The following is a 19,000-nucleotide window of genomic DNA, read 5'->3' as shown; positions in this document are numbered from 1 at the left end:
CTTTTTCTCTCTCTCTCTCTCTCTCTCTCTCTCTCTCTCTTGCTCGCTCTCTGCATGTTGTTTTTTCCATGTCCATTCATTCACGATTAACAATATTATCGCAATATTCTAAATATGTGATTGATTTTAACGGATGTCGAGTTATCTCACTGGATGGCATTGTGCAGTAAAGCCGGTCCCATATCCCTAATACATCCATCGTCTCCTCCATCATCCAGACTACGACTCGGACGCCATGAGCAGCTCGTACGAGTCCTACGACGAGGAGGAGGAGGACGGCAAGGGCGGCCAGAAGATGCGCCACCAGTGGCCGTCCGAGGAGGCGTCCATGCACCTGGTGAAGGACGCGCGCATCTGTGCCTTCCTGCTGCGCAAGAAGCGCTTCGGACAGTGGACCAAGCTGCTGTGTGTCATCAAGGACAACAAGCTGCTGGTACACCATGCACACATACACATACACATGCACGCACACACACGCACACACACACACACACACACACACACACACACACACACACACACACACACACACACACACACTCACACACATAGTGCTGTCACAATTACAGTTGACAATTAATTGTCACACAAATAATTGCCGTTAACTCATTCAGTGCCAATCAAATAAAACAAATAATTGCCAATAGTGGCAGGGATTTCTCGATTTTCTTACCGTTTCAAGTAGTCACAGAATATTTATCTCCGGTATGATAGATCCCCTGATGGTTGCTAATCACGGAGGGTTTCACTGTGCTTCCGCGAAGAAAGAAAAGGCATCGCGATCTCCCGTTCGCTTGTTATACGCCGTTAAAAATAGCATGTCTCGACAAAAATACATAGTAAAACACAGGAGCCAAATACTTTAACCAGGAAGTGAATGGAGCAGTACATCTTTGGATCACGTTATCTCCTGGTTCCGTTTAAAAAAAAAAAAAAAACAGCCCAGATCGCCAACAATGTCTTTTGACTCCTGTTGTGTGTTTTTAGTTTTTACACTAGATGGCGCTCTTTGCTAAGATATGAGTGACTATTTCACTCTCAGTAACACACAGATCCAGGAGATCACGTGATCGCAAGATCTCCTCCACCATTCAATTCCTGGTTAGCGTATTTGGAAAAAAATCCCTTTTCTCACCTCCCTGGATTTCCTCTGCATTTTTGACGAGACATGCTATATTCAACGGCCAATAACTAGTGAACGGGGGGTCGCGATGATTTTCTTTTTCTTTTCGCGGAAGCACAGAGAAAGCCTCCGTGTTTAGCAACGATCTGGGGATCGATCATACTGGAGATAAATATTATGTGACTAGTTGAAAAGGTAAGGAAAAGGAAAAAACGCTGGCAGTGGCGGATTTATTTACTCTGGCAATGAATGAGTTCAATGGGTTCAAACATGGCAGGCTAGTGTAAGCATCAGCTGCAGCTATAGGATATTAATAATGGGTGTGTTATTCTTAGGTGTTCCCAGAGCCACGGGTGTGCCACGTCAATGCTTGCACATTCACACACGCCCATTATTAATATCATTAGCTGCAGCTGTGTTGTTTACATCACAGTATAATTTGGTTTAGCTACAGTGGCGTCACGACAACACGAGGTTCAAACAAAGGTGCTTCTTGCAGGGATTTGGCTCTTTTTTGTGTGGTTCGGGAGTGTGAAAAAAAAACGATATTCTCATGCCTCATCGTCATTTATATGTCCCTGCAGTACGATACTTAAGCCTAGGGTTGCATCCCCCTTTAATTATCTGCTGTGTCTTTTTTCCAGCTGGCCAATTGATTTATCATGCTCTTCTTGGCTGCTAGTAGGTCTTGTAACCCCTGAAAGAATAATAACCCAAATAACAAATCATCTGATTAGTTAAAGATGATGGGGGGACAGCTGCCAAAACAAAGAACTGGGGAAATCAACGCAGCTGCAGCTACATAACAATATCTGGACTTAGCCAAGATGCTGACCAATATTGGCTATTAAACGATAGGCTGTCTGACGTTGAACCGAAATGCAGAAATGTGCAACGGTGCCCATTTATGTTTTTACCCCCTTTTCTCCCCAATTTAGTCGTTATGCCAATTAATTCCTCCCCACACGTTGTGTATTGTCACTGCTGTTGTATCCTACCGACTCCCCTGCCAGTGAGGAGCCCCCACCAGGAGGACGTAGAGCCATCGTCCTACTCCTCCCGCCCAACACTCCCTGCTGACAGGCGCCACCCCAGCCCGTAGGAGTACATGCAATGACCAATATCACCCTCCCCGCCCCGGCTTCCCTCCCCTGCACGCAGGCCAATTGTGTTCGTATTGACCTCGTCACCAGACTTTCCACCATGGAGGAAAGCCTGGTATTCGTTCTGAAACTAGCCGTGTGATCCGGTTTACAAAAAAGGAGAAAAAGAATCTTGGTTCCGGTTGGCGTCACATTGTTTTTGTTCCCCACATAATGTGACTCAATTAGTTTAGACTCGCTAGTCACGCTACGAGTTAGAATAGAAAATGGACATACCAAACCATTATTATATCAAAGGAAACCAAACAATTACACCAAACTAAACAACTAAACTAGGGGAATCATTTTGGACCAGTGGTTGGTTCCGGCCACCTGATGGCGTAACATTTTTTCCGCTCCGACCGGTTCAGAAACCCGAAAATTGTATTGATCCCTGGCTATGTTCGTATAGAGTCTATACGTACATGATAGTGTCTATACTGTACTATTAGATGCTTGACAAAGCCGGATGCACCGTCGTTGATTTGGACTCCTAGACTCCGCGGTGGTGGGCCGCTACTTTAGCACTGCCTTCACCCAGAATAAGTCGACTTGTTTTTAACATTAAAGGGTAAGACCACTTTGGTAGAGGTTTGGGTTGTGTAGTTACCTTGCCATGATGTAACTCCAAAGGTGGGCAAGAAATCAAAAATAATTGCTCCATTGATTAGAAATTGATAATTCAAAATATGCTCCTCATTGACTTACATTGTACGGTAAAACAGCTCTCAAAGTCAGTCTTTTAGCACGTAAATGAACCCAAACAAAGTTGATTCAGGCAATATAGAGCATCACCAAACCCAGTACTGTTTGTTTTTTTAATAAAAATGTCAACTTCCTGTTGATTTTACTATTTGAAGATCTGGATCCGGATCCGCCGATCCAGTCCGGGTTTTCTACTTATTAAAAATGGCAAAATCAACAGGAAGTTGACATTTTTATTTAAAAAAAAAAACAGTACTGGGTTTGGTGATGTTCAATATTGTCTGAATCAACTTTGTTTGCGTTTGTTTTTGTGCTAAAAGAGTGACTTTGAGAGCTGTTTTACCGTACAATGTAAGTCAATGAGGAGCATATTTTGAATTATCAATTTCTAATCAATGGAGAAATTATTTTTGATTTCTTGCCCACCTTTGGAGTTACATCATGGCAAGGTAACTACACGACCCAAACCTCTACCAAAGTGGTCTTGCCCTTTAAGCTGACTGAGTGACAAGTTTAGCTCACGGTTATGTTACGCTTACAGTTGTGTAACTCTGAGAACGTACAAATGGAACCAAATGGACCCGTACGGGTCCATTTGGTTCCATTTGTACGCTCTCAGATTTAGGGTGGTCCTTGAAATTATAATGTTTGAGAACCACCGGTATTTGTAATTGCATAGCATACATGAAGTCCACATACCAGCTCTGACAGTGTGATAAAAACTATTTCTGAAACGTCTCCAAAATGTGATGGAACCGATTGCGGTTCCTCAATGGATCCCAACCCTTTTCAACACACCTTAGAACAGGGGTCTTCAATAGGCGTCCGGGACCCCAGGGGGTCCTCAGAGTTGAACCCCAGCATCCTTACTCTGGGGGGTCCATTTGCCGAAAGTAGTTGATCTACAAGCTCCCAGCGCATCGCGCTGCGATGCGTTGCAAGCTTTTATATCGGCTATTTTTGGCCAACGGTCAAGTTTACCAAGTATTGAAAGTTTAAGTGGTTAAATGTCTATGAAGCTATGTATATTTAACAGTTTAGCTGCAACACAATTGTATACAATATGTCTGCTTCATCTCTCTCTCAGCTAAGGGGTCCTTGACCTGAAAAAACATTGAAGACCCCTGCCATAGAACTAACTTCGCAAACTTTTCACTAAAACGTTCCTCGTCTTCTTCGCTCTCCTTCCTCCAGTGTTACAAGTCGTCCAAAGACAAGGACCCCCAGATGGAGCTGTCCCTGTCCGGCTGCAGCATCACGCACGTGCCCAAGGACGGCAAGAAGAAGAGGCACGAGCTGAAGATCGTCCACCAGGGGGCAGACGCCCTGGTGCTGGCCGTGCAGAGCAAGGAGCAGGCTGAAGAGTGGCTGAAGGTAAGCCGGATTGAACGGGTGACACGGTACACGACGAGACGCGCATTTTGTCGCCACACCCGAGAAGCTCAGTTAAGTCAGTGGTTCAAGGGAATCCCGTGTTGATGCATTCGGGCCGCGGACCTCCATCTGAGAAGATTTAGTGCCAGGGATTCCCAGAAGAGAAGATTTCTCAATTTATTCTCAAATGTGTTTGAAAATAGAAGAGCCACAAGCTTACAACGTGTCTCATTGCGGCATGCTGTGAGCTTGTAGAGCGGGTATTTTCAAATCGATGTATGTAGGGTTAAAGTGGTTAAACTTACGTTGCACATTTTGCTGGGGGACCCCCTGGAACCCCCTCAAGGGACACCAACGGGTAACCGGATACAACGAGACGCACATTTTGTCGTCACGCCGAGAAGCACAGAACAGGTCCAGCCAGTTGATTTAAGGAACCGTTTTACAACAGGAAGAAGATATGATGTGGTTAGAACAGCCACAGATGTGTGGTGGAATCAGACGGTGCTGAAACATTCTCCTGACTTGCAAGGTTGACAGAAAGCATGGCTGCAGGTTGTTGAAATGTTCAAAGAGTTTTTGACCCCTGGAGGGGGGGGGGGGGTGCGCGCATCGTGAATGTCATGAATTGTCTCTGGGATTGAAAGAGTCTGGACCATGGGGGGAAAAACCTGTTATTTCCCTCTATGTTTGTCACCGAACGCATCCAAGTTGTGCTTTGCGGTTGAAATGGTACGTCACGCCGTTATGGTGACCAGACCAACTCCCAAAGGCCGGTACAAAGTCACCTAAGGGTAGAGTTTACTCTCCTACCAACATAACCCTATCAAATGAAATTCAAAACAGTAGGACCTAAATACACGTCAAAAGAATATCGGAGCGCTGCATGGGTCTGTAATTAGGTATTACTGGAATCAGGTGCTCTTTGGAGGGGGATCGTCACAAGACATACGAGTTTAAGTTCCTTTGCTTTGTAGAAAACACTGTGCCATTCAGCCTTGACAACCATTTAGCCAGTGAGATAAATGTTCCTATTTGTCAAAAGGCATACTGCTATCATAGCACTACTGGTTGACACTTGTCGACTATTAGATTAATCGAAAAAGCAATTAGATAGTATAAATTGCTGAGAACATAATTGATAGTTGCAGCCATGTCTACTACCCAAAGAAGATGTCAAGTTGAAAGGCGTGAGTGATGTGGCGGTTTTCTCTGTTAACTGCAGAACTGTCAAACACAGTAAAGGCTCATACGCAACACTGCATGACTCACACCAGAGATGTGTGTGTTTTTAGCTACGGCTCATGTTGAAAGGTCGCTGAAATCGTCAACAATCCTCGAACCGAGGATGTTCGTCAGAAAGTTAAAATTAGACGTAGCGTAACTCTTTCAAGTACAGCTTGGCCGTTTCCTTGTTCTGACATCATGCGAGCGAGCGGTGGCTTTGGCAGTGAGCAGGTGTTTTCTGATCGGCTCTCTCTGATATTATAAGATGTTTTGGTTCGTTATCTTTCCCTGATCCCTGTGATGTCTTCTTTTATTTTTTTTGGCTCGCTCACTCCTGCCTCCCCCCTTTTCCTCTCTGATCTTTCTCTCTCTCTCTCTCTCTCTCTCTCTCTCTCTCTCTCTCTCTCTCTCTCTCTCTCTCTCTCTCTCTCTCTCTCTCTCTCTCTCTCTGATCTGTCTCTCCGGGACACGATCAAGTCAACCGCAACCACAAAACAAAACGTACCCTGCCGAACATCAAACGGACGGTGGAGGGGGACGGGCCCCTTTTTTTTCTTTTTGGGGGTCCGAGGCCCCTCTCCGTCTGTGTGTAGCTTTCTGAGGTGCCAGCGGGCACCTCAGAGCGATTTGGTTTCAGTCGGAGTGGGGCGGAGGGGGAGGGGGGGTCTTTGCCTGGCCTTTGGTTCTGTAAAGGAAACCTTCTATGTCCAAAATCTTTCCTTGTTTTAGTATTGTTTTGAAAACATTTTAAACTAGAGAAAATACAGCCTTGTAGATCTGCTATTTTCACTACTTTTGTATGATGAAGTAGGGCCTTAATTTCCGAAGCAAAACCCATAAATAGTTGAAATATGGAGATACAGGGTTTCTGGCCGATGGCAACAACAACCCTCCTCCTCACCTCTGCATGTCTCTCCTGAGGGCCTTCTGGAAACCGCTGTTTATCCCCAACGACCCGTAGTGTTATTCTAAGCCCCAACCTCCCCTTCTTGTTTTTGATCCACTACCTTCTGCCAACCAAATTTCCCTGCAGTTTTACCAACAAGAAGTGAGACTTTGCAAGGCGGCCAGGCAACTGTTTTTGTACGCAAATCGTGTACAGACAAACCGGAAGCCATTTGGCCCCTTACGGGGTGAACTTGCATCCTTTTTTCCCCACAATCTCAGGGTTAAATCAATTGTTGGGAGTTGATTGTGCAGCACAGAAGGAAGACAAACACACACATACTGTAAATTGAGGCGGAGATTTTTTTTTTTTTTACCACTACACAACCGATGGGCACTTTTCTGGGTTGCCAGCTAAATGGCCTCTATGTGAATAATATAGAGCAGTGGTTACCAGAGGCATTCAGGACCTGATTCAATTGCTTGTCCCAAATGGCAATTAGTCTCCGGTCTGTTTACTGGATGGAACCAATGGACCTGCAAGCTGCAACCTAACCTCACGTCACCAGGCTTTTCCACACGGAGGAAAAGCCTGGCTTTCATTCCAAACTGACCAGGGGCCTGTTCCTCAAAAGGTGAATTAAAAAAGCCTGGCCTTAAGCCAAATCCAGGCTTGACAAAGTCGGGTCCGAAAAGCCTCGTTTATTCCGTTCCTCAGACGCCAAGCCAGGCTGAAAAGGAGCAACTTTGTCGAGCTAGGCTATGTCAAGACAGGCTGTGTCCAGCCAGGATAATGAAGCCAGGCTGAATGGGCGGGGATTCGCCGGCGATGTATTTCTATAAAAGACCATGAACTCGAGCACAGATTCCTTGAACTTGACCAATCACGGAGTCCAAAACCAGAGCAGCGTTCTTCTCTGTGGCTGAATAGCAGCACTGCAGCAGCTCATGAAATCATACAAGGAAGTAAAATGTATTTAAGCAAGAAAGGAAACGCGACCGCAATAAATAGATCCAGGGAGAAAGCATGGCAAAGTATTGCAAGCACACACAGTGTGTGTGTGTGTGTGTGTGTGTGTGTGTGTGTGTGTGTGTGTGTGTGTGTGTGTGTGTGTGTGTGTGTGTGTGTGTGTGTGTGTGTGTGTGTGTGTGTGTGTGTGTGTGTGTGTGTACTAATGTACTGACTTCCTTTAACTTGCATCAACTTTTTGGAAATATGGTACAGTTCCCACACCTAATCAACATGCCAACACAGCTTCAACACACACACACACACACACAAATGACTTATCTTGTATCAATTACACACCCCATGAAGCCTTGAATAAATGGAGATTTTTTTTCGTTTTTGTTGCATTCATTGAGGGGCAGCCATAGCTGAGTGGTTTGTGAGCCCGCCTAGGGAGCCGGAGGCCCTGGTTGCCCCAGGTACGATTCCAGGCCACGCCAGCAAATGTGTCGATGAAATGAAATTTGTCCCTGAGCAAGACTCTTAACCCCTAATTGCTCACAGGCCCTCATTGGAAACAAGCCCGCAAGGACTTTCATGAACGTCCTGTTAAAAGGAATTATCCTTATTCATAAGCCAATAATTTAATGAGTCTAGGAGACTACACAAGGGGCAAACCCCCTATGCTGGAATTGAAGCTCACTTCCGGGTTCTCGTTCAGCCTGCTGTTCCTATTAATGGCCCAGCAGATGTCGTTCTTTCACCTTCTACCGTTTGCAGTACACTTGATTTTATTACCTTAGTAAACATTTTCGTAAACACTTTATGTTTTCAATCACTAGTTTAAAGTATTTTTAAATCGTCAAGATATCCGTTTAGTATACATTATGGTCCCATTAATGCTATTGGCTGTGGTTGCAGCCAATAGCATTAATTTCGGGTTGCATTTCGGACCGGATGTAGAAAGATGGCGGATTTGAAAATCGCTGAAAAATTGGCTTCATTTAAGGTCTATAGAAATCAATGGCATGACGTTTTTTACGGTCTATGCTCCTACCCAGTGGTGGAAAAAGTACTAAAATGCTTTACTTAAGTAAAAGTATCAATACTGCAAAGTAGAAGTACCCTGTTACAAGTAAAAGTCCGGAATTCAAAATTTACTTGAGTAAAAGTACAAAAGTACTGGTATCAAAATGTACTTAGAGTACCAAAAGTAAAAGTAATAAAATGTTTGACAATAGCAGATCTACAAGCTCACAACGCGTCGTGTCCTATTTGTAAAATAGGGCTGAAGTGCTTAATGCATGTTTAATAATGTAATATATGTGTATCTGCAAAGTAACAAGTAACTAAAGTTTTCAAATAATTGTAGTGGAGTAAAAGTACAATATTTGCCTCTGAGATGTTGTGGAGTAGAGAAGTAAAAGTATAGACAATTGGAAATACTCCAGTAAAGTAAAAGTACCTCAAAATTGTACTTAAGTACAGTACTTGAGTAAATGTACTTAGTTACTTTACACCACTGGCTCCTACTGAGTCTTCTATTGACCGATGACCCGGTCATCAAATTATTGGCTCAGGAATGCGACAAAAACAAATACATCTCCATGAATTCAAGGCTTCATGGGGTGTGTAATAAGTATTTTTTTTGGGTGAACTACTCCTTTAAGAGGAGCAGAGAAGACGAGAGAGGGAGGAGAAGATTATAGGAGACGAGAGGAGGTCCCAGGAGAGAGGGCAGAATGATAGGGAGGAGTTGTGAGGAGAGGAGAGGAGAGGAGAGGGGAGTTACTCCTCAAGGTCCTCCAGAGAGCTGACTAGCTAATGGCTCTAGCAGACGCTGTGTGTGCGCTAATGGCGTGGTGTTTATGGAAACAGACATGTCCATATCGTGTCCTTACCTCATTCTCCCCCAACGCCGTTCCAACGGTTGGGTCCTCCTCCTTTTTCTATGCATTTCTCCCCCTCCTCTCCCCTTTATTACCTCATCTCTCTTCTTCTTCTGACCCCCACCCTTCCAACCCCCCCCTCTGTCCCCCCTCCTCCTCTTCAATATGGCCCAGTTGTTATTCTTTCTCTCGTCGCGACTATAATACAATATCTGTCTTTTCTTTCATCTCTCGCCACCCCTCCCCCTCTCTCTCTCTCTCTCTCTTTCTCTCTTTCTTGGAAGCTGTCCTAACCCCCCCTCCCCCCTCTCCCCACGAAGGTATGGAGGCAATAAGGTGTGTGTGTGTGTGTGTGTGTGTGTGTGTGTGTGTGTGTGTGTGTGTGTGTGTGTGTGTGTGTGTGTGTGTGTGTGTGTGTGTGTGTGTGTGTGTGTGTGTGTGTGTGTGTGTGTGTGTGTGTGTGTGTGTGTGTGTGTGTGCGTGCGTGCGTGCGTGCGTGCGTGCGTGCGCGCGAGCGTGCAGTGGTGGAAAAAGTACTCAAATGTTATAGTGTAGTTATATAGTATAGACAATTGGAAATACTCCAGTAAAGTAAAAGTATCTCAAAATTGTACCTAAGTACAGTACTTGAGTAAATGTACTTAGTTACTTAACACCACTGTGTGTATGTGTGTGTGTGTGTGTGCGTGTGTGTGTGTGTGTGTGTGTGTGTGTGTGTGTGTGTGTGTGTGTGTGTGTGTGTGTGTGTGTGTGTGTGTGTGTGTGTGTGTGTGTGTGTGTGTGTGTGTGTGTGTGTGTGTGTGTGTGCGTGTGTGTGCATGTGTGCAGTTTTGCCTCTGGCAGAAAACTCCGCGTTTTGAACACTTTTTATCGAGTTATGCGTTCTTTTCCGAAAGTGTGTGAATTTGACGCTGCAGTCTCGGTAAGGGTCCGGTGTATTTTACTGCTACTGTCTGTCGTCCGGCATGCATTTAAAGCGTTTCACCCCGAATCACCCGTATAAGACGTATGAATTCATCTTTTTGGCGCCGTGTTTTCATTGTAACCGACTCTCTCTCCGAGGGAGGCTTTCACTGCAGCCTGTAGTTCATTACATATTTGGATTGCAGTGTTTTTGCTGGCGTTTTGAATTCCATAACAAGAAAAAGCCCCCAGGTCCCTGCTCAAAGCGTCCTATCTACCCATATCCTCACATAATATCACCATACCCTCAGTAAGGCCTTGAGTTGCGAGCGGGGTATCGTGCCCTGGGGAAATAGCAGATCGACAAGCTCAACGACGTGTTTAAGCTTTGTGATCTTGCAGATCTGCTATTTTCAGTGGGTAGCATTGATCAGTACTTGTAGTGGAAATTATATCTCTTGACCCTTGTACATCTGCTATTTTTGGACATTTTTGGAAAATCTTGAAAGTGTAAGAACTACTTATTTTAGAAGGCATTTGTAGAATCGACCTCAGGTCTGGGGTTAAAGCTATCCGGGAATAAAATGAATAAAATGTTACTACATCCACAGTGGTTGGACACATACTGGTTGAAAATGTCAATAAAGATATTTGAAGGAGAGGGCACAGCAATTGAGCTAAACGGTATATTCTAACTGGAGAGGGCACATAAAATCCTCATCCACTCACTGCAATGAAAGCTGCTCACCCAGTGCATATGCCCCTGGAAGAAGAACCCTCCTTCCCGACACACTCACTCCACAAAATGCATATTGTGACTTCTTGGGACAAATGTGACCAAACATCAAACGTTTGACTGGAAGGGCCTGTTCGCCCCAAGGATAGGGACTTGAGCCACCGCCGAAAGGCACCGCCGAGCGAGCCGTCAGGCGACCGAGTCGCCGTGCCGAGCGTTACCAAGTCCGACTCGAGCCGAGCTAATGTCACCCGAATCGTTACTCAAAGTCAAAAGTCAAAGGTCACCCGTTTGACGTCTTGGGAGTGAGAATGTGTTGCCTTTTCCCCCTCTTCACCAAACAGTTGCAGATCTACAGGCATTTTCGCTTTGTGAGCTTGTAGATCTGCTATTTTCGCCGAATGTTCACCCTCCAGTATAGGGACACTATAGGGTTCATGTGGTTTTGAGGATTTAGCATTGAACTCCTCCCTCCCTCTCTCTCTCCCTCCAGTCAGAAATAACTCCAAAAAGCAATTAAAAGAAACAACTTCTCCATCAGTAATGGAGTGTTTTTATGAGTAGCTGTGTGTCTCATCAACACTCTGAAACCAGACCGCACGCAGTCCACACACTACGCTCCGCTTGATTTGTAGAGCTGGCGCCGACCCGCGCACCGGCCAGCTCTCCAGCGATAGATGGACGTTGTACTCAGTGGTGGAAAAAAGTAATCAAATGTTAAAAAAACTATAAAAGTATCAATACTGCAATGTAGAAATACTCTGTTACAAGTAAAAGTCCGGAATTCAAAATGACAAAAGTGTTGGAATCCAAATGTACTTAAAGTGGTTAATGTTTTTGTATTTGTCTTGTTATAATAATCAAAATCTAAAAAGTAAATAGTAACTAAAGTTGTAAAATTATTATAGTGGGGTAAAAGTACAATATTTGCCTCTGAGATGTTAGTGGAGTAGAAGTAAAAGTACAGAAAATTGTAAATACTCCAGTACAGTAAAAAACACCATCACCACAAGTACACCACTAGTGGAGCTCTGTTCCGTCCTCCCAGGCCCCTCGAGCCCCCGATCCGGGGCCAAACCCCATTTGAGCCACAGCCTGTCATTTCCCTCCGCTAGCCCAATTACACTCCGTCCCAGCCAAAAGCAATGGGCTGAAGAACTCGAACGCGAGAGAGTGCACAACAGGGAAATGCAGGGAAAGATTGTGTTTGTGAAACAGAGACTGTGCATATTAGAGCCCCACATAATTGGCCAGAGCAATATATATTGTCATTTCTGGTTTTCTTTACATCGGCATCGGCACTTATGCAAATCAATTCGATTTCAATTCAAAAAGGAGCTTTATTGGCATGAGAAAACAGACGTTTACATCGCCAAAGCAAGCGTCAAAATATAATAAAAACAGTTGAAAATGGGGAAAGGATATACTGTTGGAGGGGGTACAGCATTGTGTAAACAGAACTATGTCACATTGCGTCATTATATAATGGTTATAAGCTTTTTGAGACAAATCGCAGGAATCTTTTGCAGTCACTTTGGGACTAATAGCAGCATATTTTCTCAATTTATGCAGCCAATGTGTCCCAGTTTTGACCAATTTCAACCTGGCGTCCTTATTTTGGGCCGTGTCATCATTTTCTATGTGATTTTACAAAAGTACAAGCCTCTACATGTCCATTGTGAGCTGGCCAATAAAGTCCAGTTTTGGTTGACATATCAAAAAGTTGTTTATTTTTTATTTATTGGTTTGTTTATAAGCCAAAAGTTCTCGAATAAAAACATTTAATCAAATCTAAAACAAATGAAATAATTATCGATTTATAAAATGTAGCACTTCAGACAAAACGTCGGTGGTCTAGGAATCTCTTAACATCTGGTTTGGCGTAGGACCCAGCAATCTGGCATTGGTCTGGCTCTAGTGTGTGTAGATGTGCGTGTGTGTGTGTCTGTCTGCATATCGTCTCTGTTGCGTGGAAACCTCATATGTCCAAAACTGTTACATTTCAGGATTTTAAAAAAAAGCATCAAAAGTACCAGATCCACAAGCTCAAAACGGGGTGCTTCGCGCCGCGTTTCGAGCTTGTGGATCTGGTACTTTTTAATGCTTTTGTGTGACGCTGTCGTATGATCAAGTAGGGCGTTCATTTATGGAATAAAAACACGAAAAGTTACAATATGGAGATAAGAGGTTTCTGCCCCGATAGCGACGATACGCAAGAGAGAACGGCCATTCACGTCTTTAACAACATCCATCCCTCTCTACGCACATCATATACAACAGCCTCCACAGCCCACCGTGGGTTGCCAGATCTGACGGCAAGGGGGGTTGGTTGCCAGGTCTGGAGGTCCCGCGAGGTCACACGGTAATACGCCGTAGTGGCGCTCTGTAACAGTACATACACAACCCCATGCGTTTCCCATTCCCCCAGACCTGGACCTTTTTATATTGCATAATGCTTCCAATGGGCATAGTAGTAAAACACTTTGGTGTAATGTGTCTACCAGACCACAGCCCCCCCCCCTGCATGTGTTTGTGCTTGTTCTTTATGTACTGCTGGCTGGCGGCCAATAGCATGACTGGATATCGTTGCTGTCGGGCAGAAACCTCATATCTCCATATTTGTTGTGTTTTTTTTTGTAAATTAACGCCCTGCTTGATCATACTACAGCGTCACACAAGCGTCACGCAAGCTAGAAATGTGGTGCGTTTACTTTTGCTGTTTTTGAATATGAATCCTGAGAAGTGACAGTTTTGGACATATGAGGTTTCCACCCAACAGAGACGATATGGGAGAGAGAGAGCGAGAGAGAGGGGTGTGGAACGGTAGTGTTCCGCATGTGTTGCATTAAACCAGGCATGTTCTCCAGGCATAAAGAATGAGCTGTTTAATTATGTGGCAATCGCATGAGGAAATAAACGTAGGATGATGCTCCGATGTGAAATCCGCCCATTGGTTACGACAGGACACGCGTTCCCACACTTTTCTATGACAAGAATCCCCCAAAAGCCCCAAAGGGCCCTGGATGGAAATGCCACTAGGTGTCTTACATGGGCGGACAGTGTTGATTTTGTCGACTAAAACCATGACAAAAAAATGCTCGTCGACAACCTTTTTCCATATGCAAATCAGCCATTACGTCGCCATCAAGGCACCGCCAAAATACATTTTAGTCGACTAAATAAACTGTAGATTTAGTCGACTCTAATCTTATGATATTAAGTCGACTAAACCTAGACAAAAACTAAAACATTTCAGATGACTAAAATATGACTAAAACAAAATGGAATTGTATTCAAAAGACTATGACAAAAACGAAATCAAAATGCGTGCGTGCGTGCGTGTGTCTCTCTCTTTGCTAATAGCGTACATGTTGTTTGTGTCTCACGCTCAAGGTGATGAGAGAGGTTTGCCTGAACGGGAACACAGATTCCGATGGAGCTGGCAATGGATCGCCTGTACACAAACCTGAGCTGGAAAAGGTGGGCACACACACACACACACACACACACACAAATTATTACATGATGTTATGCTATAATATCATTATCAATAAAATCGTATTGGTTTGCCAATTATTTGGGGGCCCACTTACGATACCCTAACGACCCACCAGGGAGCCCCCTTGCGGTCTATACCGGTGGTTCCCAAACTGGGGGTCGGGACCCCCGGGAGGGTCCCCAAATAATTTTTGGGGGGTCCCCAGATGATTAGCTTAATGTGCAACATTGTTTTCTCACTCAACAGTAAACAAACCAACATACGTACAGTATAAGTGTATACAGGGTATCTGCACATTTCTAAAGTTACAATTTAATGACTTTTAAGACCTTTTCTAATAACAAATTGACCAAATAGTCAAATATTACATAAGAAAGTGGCAAACATTGTGAAAATAGCCAATCTACAAGCTAGGCGTTGTGAGCTTGTAGATCAGCTATTTTCACAATATTTATCTGTGGAACTGAGTCAAACTAAATCTAATGCCTCAACAATTCCAAGTGCTTGTCAGGGTGGGGGGTCCCCAGTTCAAATATAATTATTTTGGGGGGTCGCGGCCTGAAAAGTTTGGAAATCCTTGGTCTATACTTAGTCCCTTCTTTTTTCCCTCTACACCAAATCTCTTCGCCAATAGCCGACCCGTAAGCTCACAACGTGTCGCCTTGCGGCGCGCTGTGAGCTAATAGGTTGGATATTTTCGCTTATTTTCGCCGAATGTATTCCGACATGCCCTAGAGACGCTAGGGTTCATGAGGTTAAAAGACGCCACCAGCATTTAATTTGGAAATGCTGTTCTCCTCTGCATTTTGCAGAGGAGTGATTTTTACAGTTGCGTTGCAAATAATGAAATAATAATCAACTTGAAGTGATCAGCACATTTCTGAGAAAGTCATATGAGACCGATTAATACGTTCATTAAAAAGTTTCATTTTTTATTGATATCAGGCCTGAAAATACAGTTTTAGCCAAGCCCTGCTAAGCAGTCGCACACGCGCACACACACACACACACACACACACACACACACACACACACACACACACACACACACACACACACACACACACACGCACACACATGCGCGCAAATGCTTGTATTAATATTCTTGTGAGGACATCAACATTTAAGAATGGCGATTTAAAAATGTTTTTCCTCACATCTATTACAAAAATTCTACTATTATACTTGTGGAGATGTTTGGCCCTCATAAGTATAGTAGTACAAGTACACACACACACACACACACACACACACACACACACACACACACACACACACACCTCTCGATCCCTCAGGGGGCTGCCTGCCTTGCGTCTCCCAGCTCTATTAGAGCACAGACAGCGCGCGGCCGTAAAAAGCTGTACTTGTTGTGCCAAATAACACTTCATTACATGTGGCACTGGAGTTAAGCTATAGGGAGGTGAGGGAAAAAAAACACTCTTATTGGTTTTCATTTGGAAAAGCAGGTAAATCGCTGCTAATACTGGAGCCCTACTGTAGTCGTCATGTGTGTGTGTGTGTGTGTGTGTGTGTGTGTGTGTGTGTGTGTGTGTGTGTGTGTGTGTGTGTGTGTGTGTGTGTGTGTGTGTGTGTGTGTGTGTGTGTGTGTGTGTGTGTGTGTGTGTGTGTGTGTGTGTGTGTTTAGTGGTGGAAAATCAGCTAGATCAGAGGGGTTTTTAATGACAAACCGCTCCCAACTTGGCACAGTGCACACAACCTAATTATTTTGACCATAAAAGTCTGATCTATACGTCACCGTAAGACTGCATCCCATACCGAAAATAGCTAATCCTGCTGACAACATCACGGCGCGTTGTCAACTTGTAGATCAGCTTTATGCGATGGAGAGGTAATAAATAAATGACATAAGATGTTGTAGATGCTCTTAAGAAGTGCAATACAGTAGGGTTCATAAGTGTGTCTGTACCTAATTTTGTCCAAATAAAGGTTTATTTTAGGGATGCACCATGTAGACATTTTGGCCGATATCCGTTTACCGATTAATTTTGTGTTCAGTACCGATATTGCATTTTTAAGACCATGTGATTCCATGTGTACACTCTCAGAGTTATGAGGGTTCTTGAAACTAACAAAGTTTGAGAACCACAGTGCTACACTAAATGGAACAGAGCCTTCATTAGTATCATTGGTAACACCAAGGAAGAGGAAGGAAGAGGCCCAATTTCTTAGAGCTCATTCAAAACATACGTTTGCGCTCAGGGAAAAACAAAACATCTTGGTAAAGGCATTTTACCTGTACTGTTTGGTTGTGGTGTTAGCGTAACCTCTCTCTCTCTCTCTCTCTCTCTCTCTGTCTCTCTCTCTCCCTCTCTCTCTCCATCAGAAGGTGTCGAGCGAGAGGCCGAGTTCCGATGGAGAGGTGCCCCACGAGAACGGACACACACACACCGACTGCAAGGACCAAGGTGAGGAGCTGTGTGTGTGTGTGTGTGTGTGTGTGTGTGTGTGTGTGTGTGTGTGTGTGTGTGTGTGTGTGTGTGTGTGTGTGTGTGTGTGTGTGTGTGTGTGTGTGTGTGTGTGTGTGTGTGTGTGTGTGTGTGTGTGTGTGTGTGTGTGTGTGTGTGTGTGTGTGTTGATTGTACATTCCTCAGCGTTACTTAAACCTTCAAACCACAGCTTCCTGGGGCTGAGCACCATACATTCAGTGTAATGTAACCAGTTAAGCCCCATTATACTGTTCTTCGTTGTGCGGAAAAGAGCGAAAAGAGCTGAGCCACACATCCTCACAACCAGTTGCATTGCGAAACGTTGTGAAGGTGTCGAATGCAAATATGTGGAGAATGAAGATGTTCAACAGGCACTGATGTGTCAGACACAACACCGATGTGCACATGTTTCCCCTGATACGCTTAGAACCTAAGTTCAGACCAGTGACGCTCATACATCATCAACTCCAGCTTTCTGAGAAAAGGGCTAAATCTCACTGAGAACAGAACAGGCAAGACCAGACAAAGTGACACAGAGGAAATAACCAGGCAACGACGTGCCCAATGCCACCAGCAGGATGCTGTAACGTTGGCCTGCTGAGACTGAGGAGGACACACAGCAGCGTCTTGCCAAACCAAGCAAGTGGCATGCTGCAAGTCCTATGGCTGAGACACCTCTAGTTTAGAAGATTTGCCCAACAATAGGACGCCAAGATTAAAGTAGTAGTTCACCCAAAAAATATACTTTCTTATCAATTACTCACCTCATGAAGCCTTGAATTCATGGAGATATTTTAGTTTTTGTCGCATTCCTAAGCCAATAATTTGATGATCAGTCTCTTTGAGTCTCCTGCCAGACTTTGACTCTGAATTCAAAGGTTCATGGGGTGTGTAATTGATAGAAAATAAGATTTTTTTTGGGTGAACTACTCCTTTAATGTGGTAAAAAAAACAAAAGAAAACAACAGAACAACACTTCGGGCGGGAAAACATTATATTAACTTCCAAAAGGCTTTAACTTGATTAGTGGCGAGCCTTTGAACACAATAAGTAATGGCTAATAACTTATAGAGACTTAGAGAGAGTGTTAGAATGAGATCTTTTGTGATTAGCCTGGGAAACAGGACAAAGTATTGTACTAAATGTCCTTAAAGCCTGACTGTAAATCCCTTGCTTTGAGCTCTCAGATCCCTGATGATGACAATGCTGGGGGTCCCCATCCCTGAGGACTGTGACGTGACAAAGACCCCCAGACAGCAATAATAACAATCACAAAAGGATGGATTTATTATTGAATGAATGTGTTTATTCAGTGTTTATTGGAGGTGCTATTTCCCCATTTTGCAGCTGTACGGTGCCAAAACTCACAGATCGAAAATCTGAGATTGTTTATAGTTTGCTTGCACAGCGAAGTTCAACATGGGATGTGCGTGCACGTGTGTGTGCATGCGTGCGTGCGTGCAAACATTAACCCTAGCGTCCCAATTCTGGGCACGTCATAGTAGGCGAACATGCGGCGAAACTAGGCAAACATACCGCAAAAAAGTCATAGATCTACAAGTTCACAACATGTTGCAATGCAAGGCATTGTGAGCTAGTAGATCTGCTATGTTCGGTGAAAAGATTTGATGTAGAGGGATGACAGCTAAGTATACTGTATTCACCTGTTTCCTAGGCTGTGTGTTTTCCACTTCCTGTCGATTTGATCCAATGAAATCCAATGAAACTGGTCAGATGACCAATGATATCCAATGCAATCGACAGGAAGTGGAAAACTCACAGCCTAGGAAACAGGTGAATAGGGCTGACGTGGTTCATTTGAGCTATCAGCGCCGATACGTTCACCGTGACCCGACCTAATTTTCTTTTTCATTTTCACTTTGACCTCTTTATTGATAATAAACATAATAAAATGCATGTATTGGTGCAAGAAAAATGTCCTTGTGGGGAAAAGTGTGGAAAACTTTCATTTACGATTTGGATGTGTTTTTTTTTTTTTTTTAATCCAGTGTTGTGACTGACATAAATCTCCCATGGGGGCTTGTAAACGTCAGCGCCAATGGCTTCTTTTTTTTTTGCGCAGTCGGCACCATAACTTGTGATTGCGTAATAATAATATCT

General features: G+C 44.0%; 1 protein-coding gene across 2 annotated transcripts in view; it reads left to right on the top strand.

The window, feature by feature from the left end:
* Positions 1-224: 224 nt before the first annotated feature.
* afap1 (actin filament associated protein 1) overlaps positions 225-19,000 on the top strand; it is a 50,184-nt gene continuing 31,408 nt past the window's right edge. Inside the window, exons 1-4 of one of the 2 annotated variants that reach the window (XM_080457996.1) lie at positions 225-433; positions 4,165-4,344; positions 14,327-14,413; positions 16,780-16,858. In XM_080457996.1, the coding sequence (XP_080314122.1) occupies positions 236-433; positions 4,165-4,344; positions 14,327-14,413; positions 16,780-16,858 (544 nt within the window). In that variant the 5' untranslated portion in view covers positions 225-235. Of the gene's footprint in view, positions 434-4,164; positions 4,345-14,326; positions 14,414-16,776; positions 16,859-19,000 lie in introns of both variants that reach the window. The other variant, XM_080457995.1, reaches the window with a different exon arrangement.

Source organism: Gymnoscopelus braueri, assembly GCF_963280865.1.
Source record: "Gymnoscopelus braueri genome assembly, contig: SUPER_15_unloc_1, whole genome shotgun sequence".
NCBI lineage: Eukaryota > Metazoa > Chordata > Actinopteri > Myctophiformes > Myctophidae > Gymnoscopelus > Gymnoscopelus braueri.
Note: the sequence above shows the minus strand (reverse complement) of the source record. Positions and strands in the feature narration are given on the sequence as shown.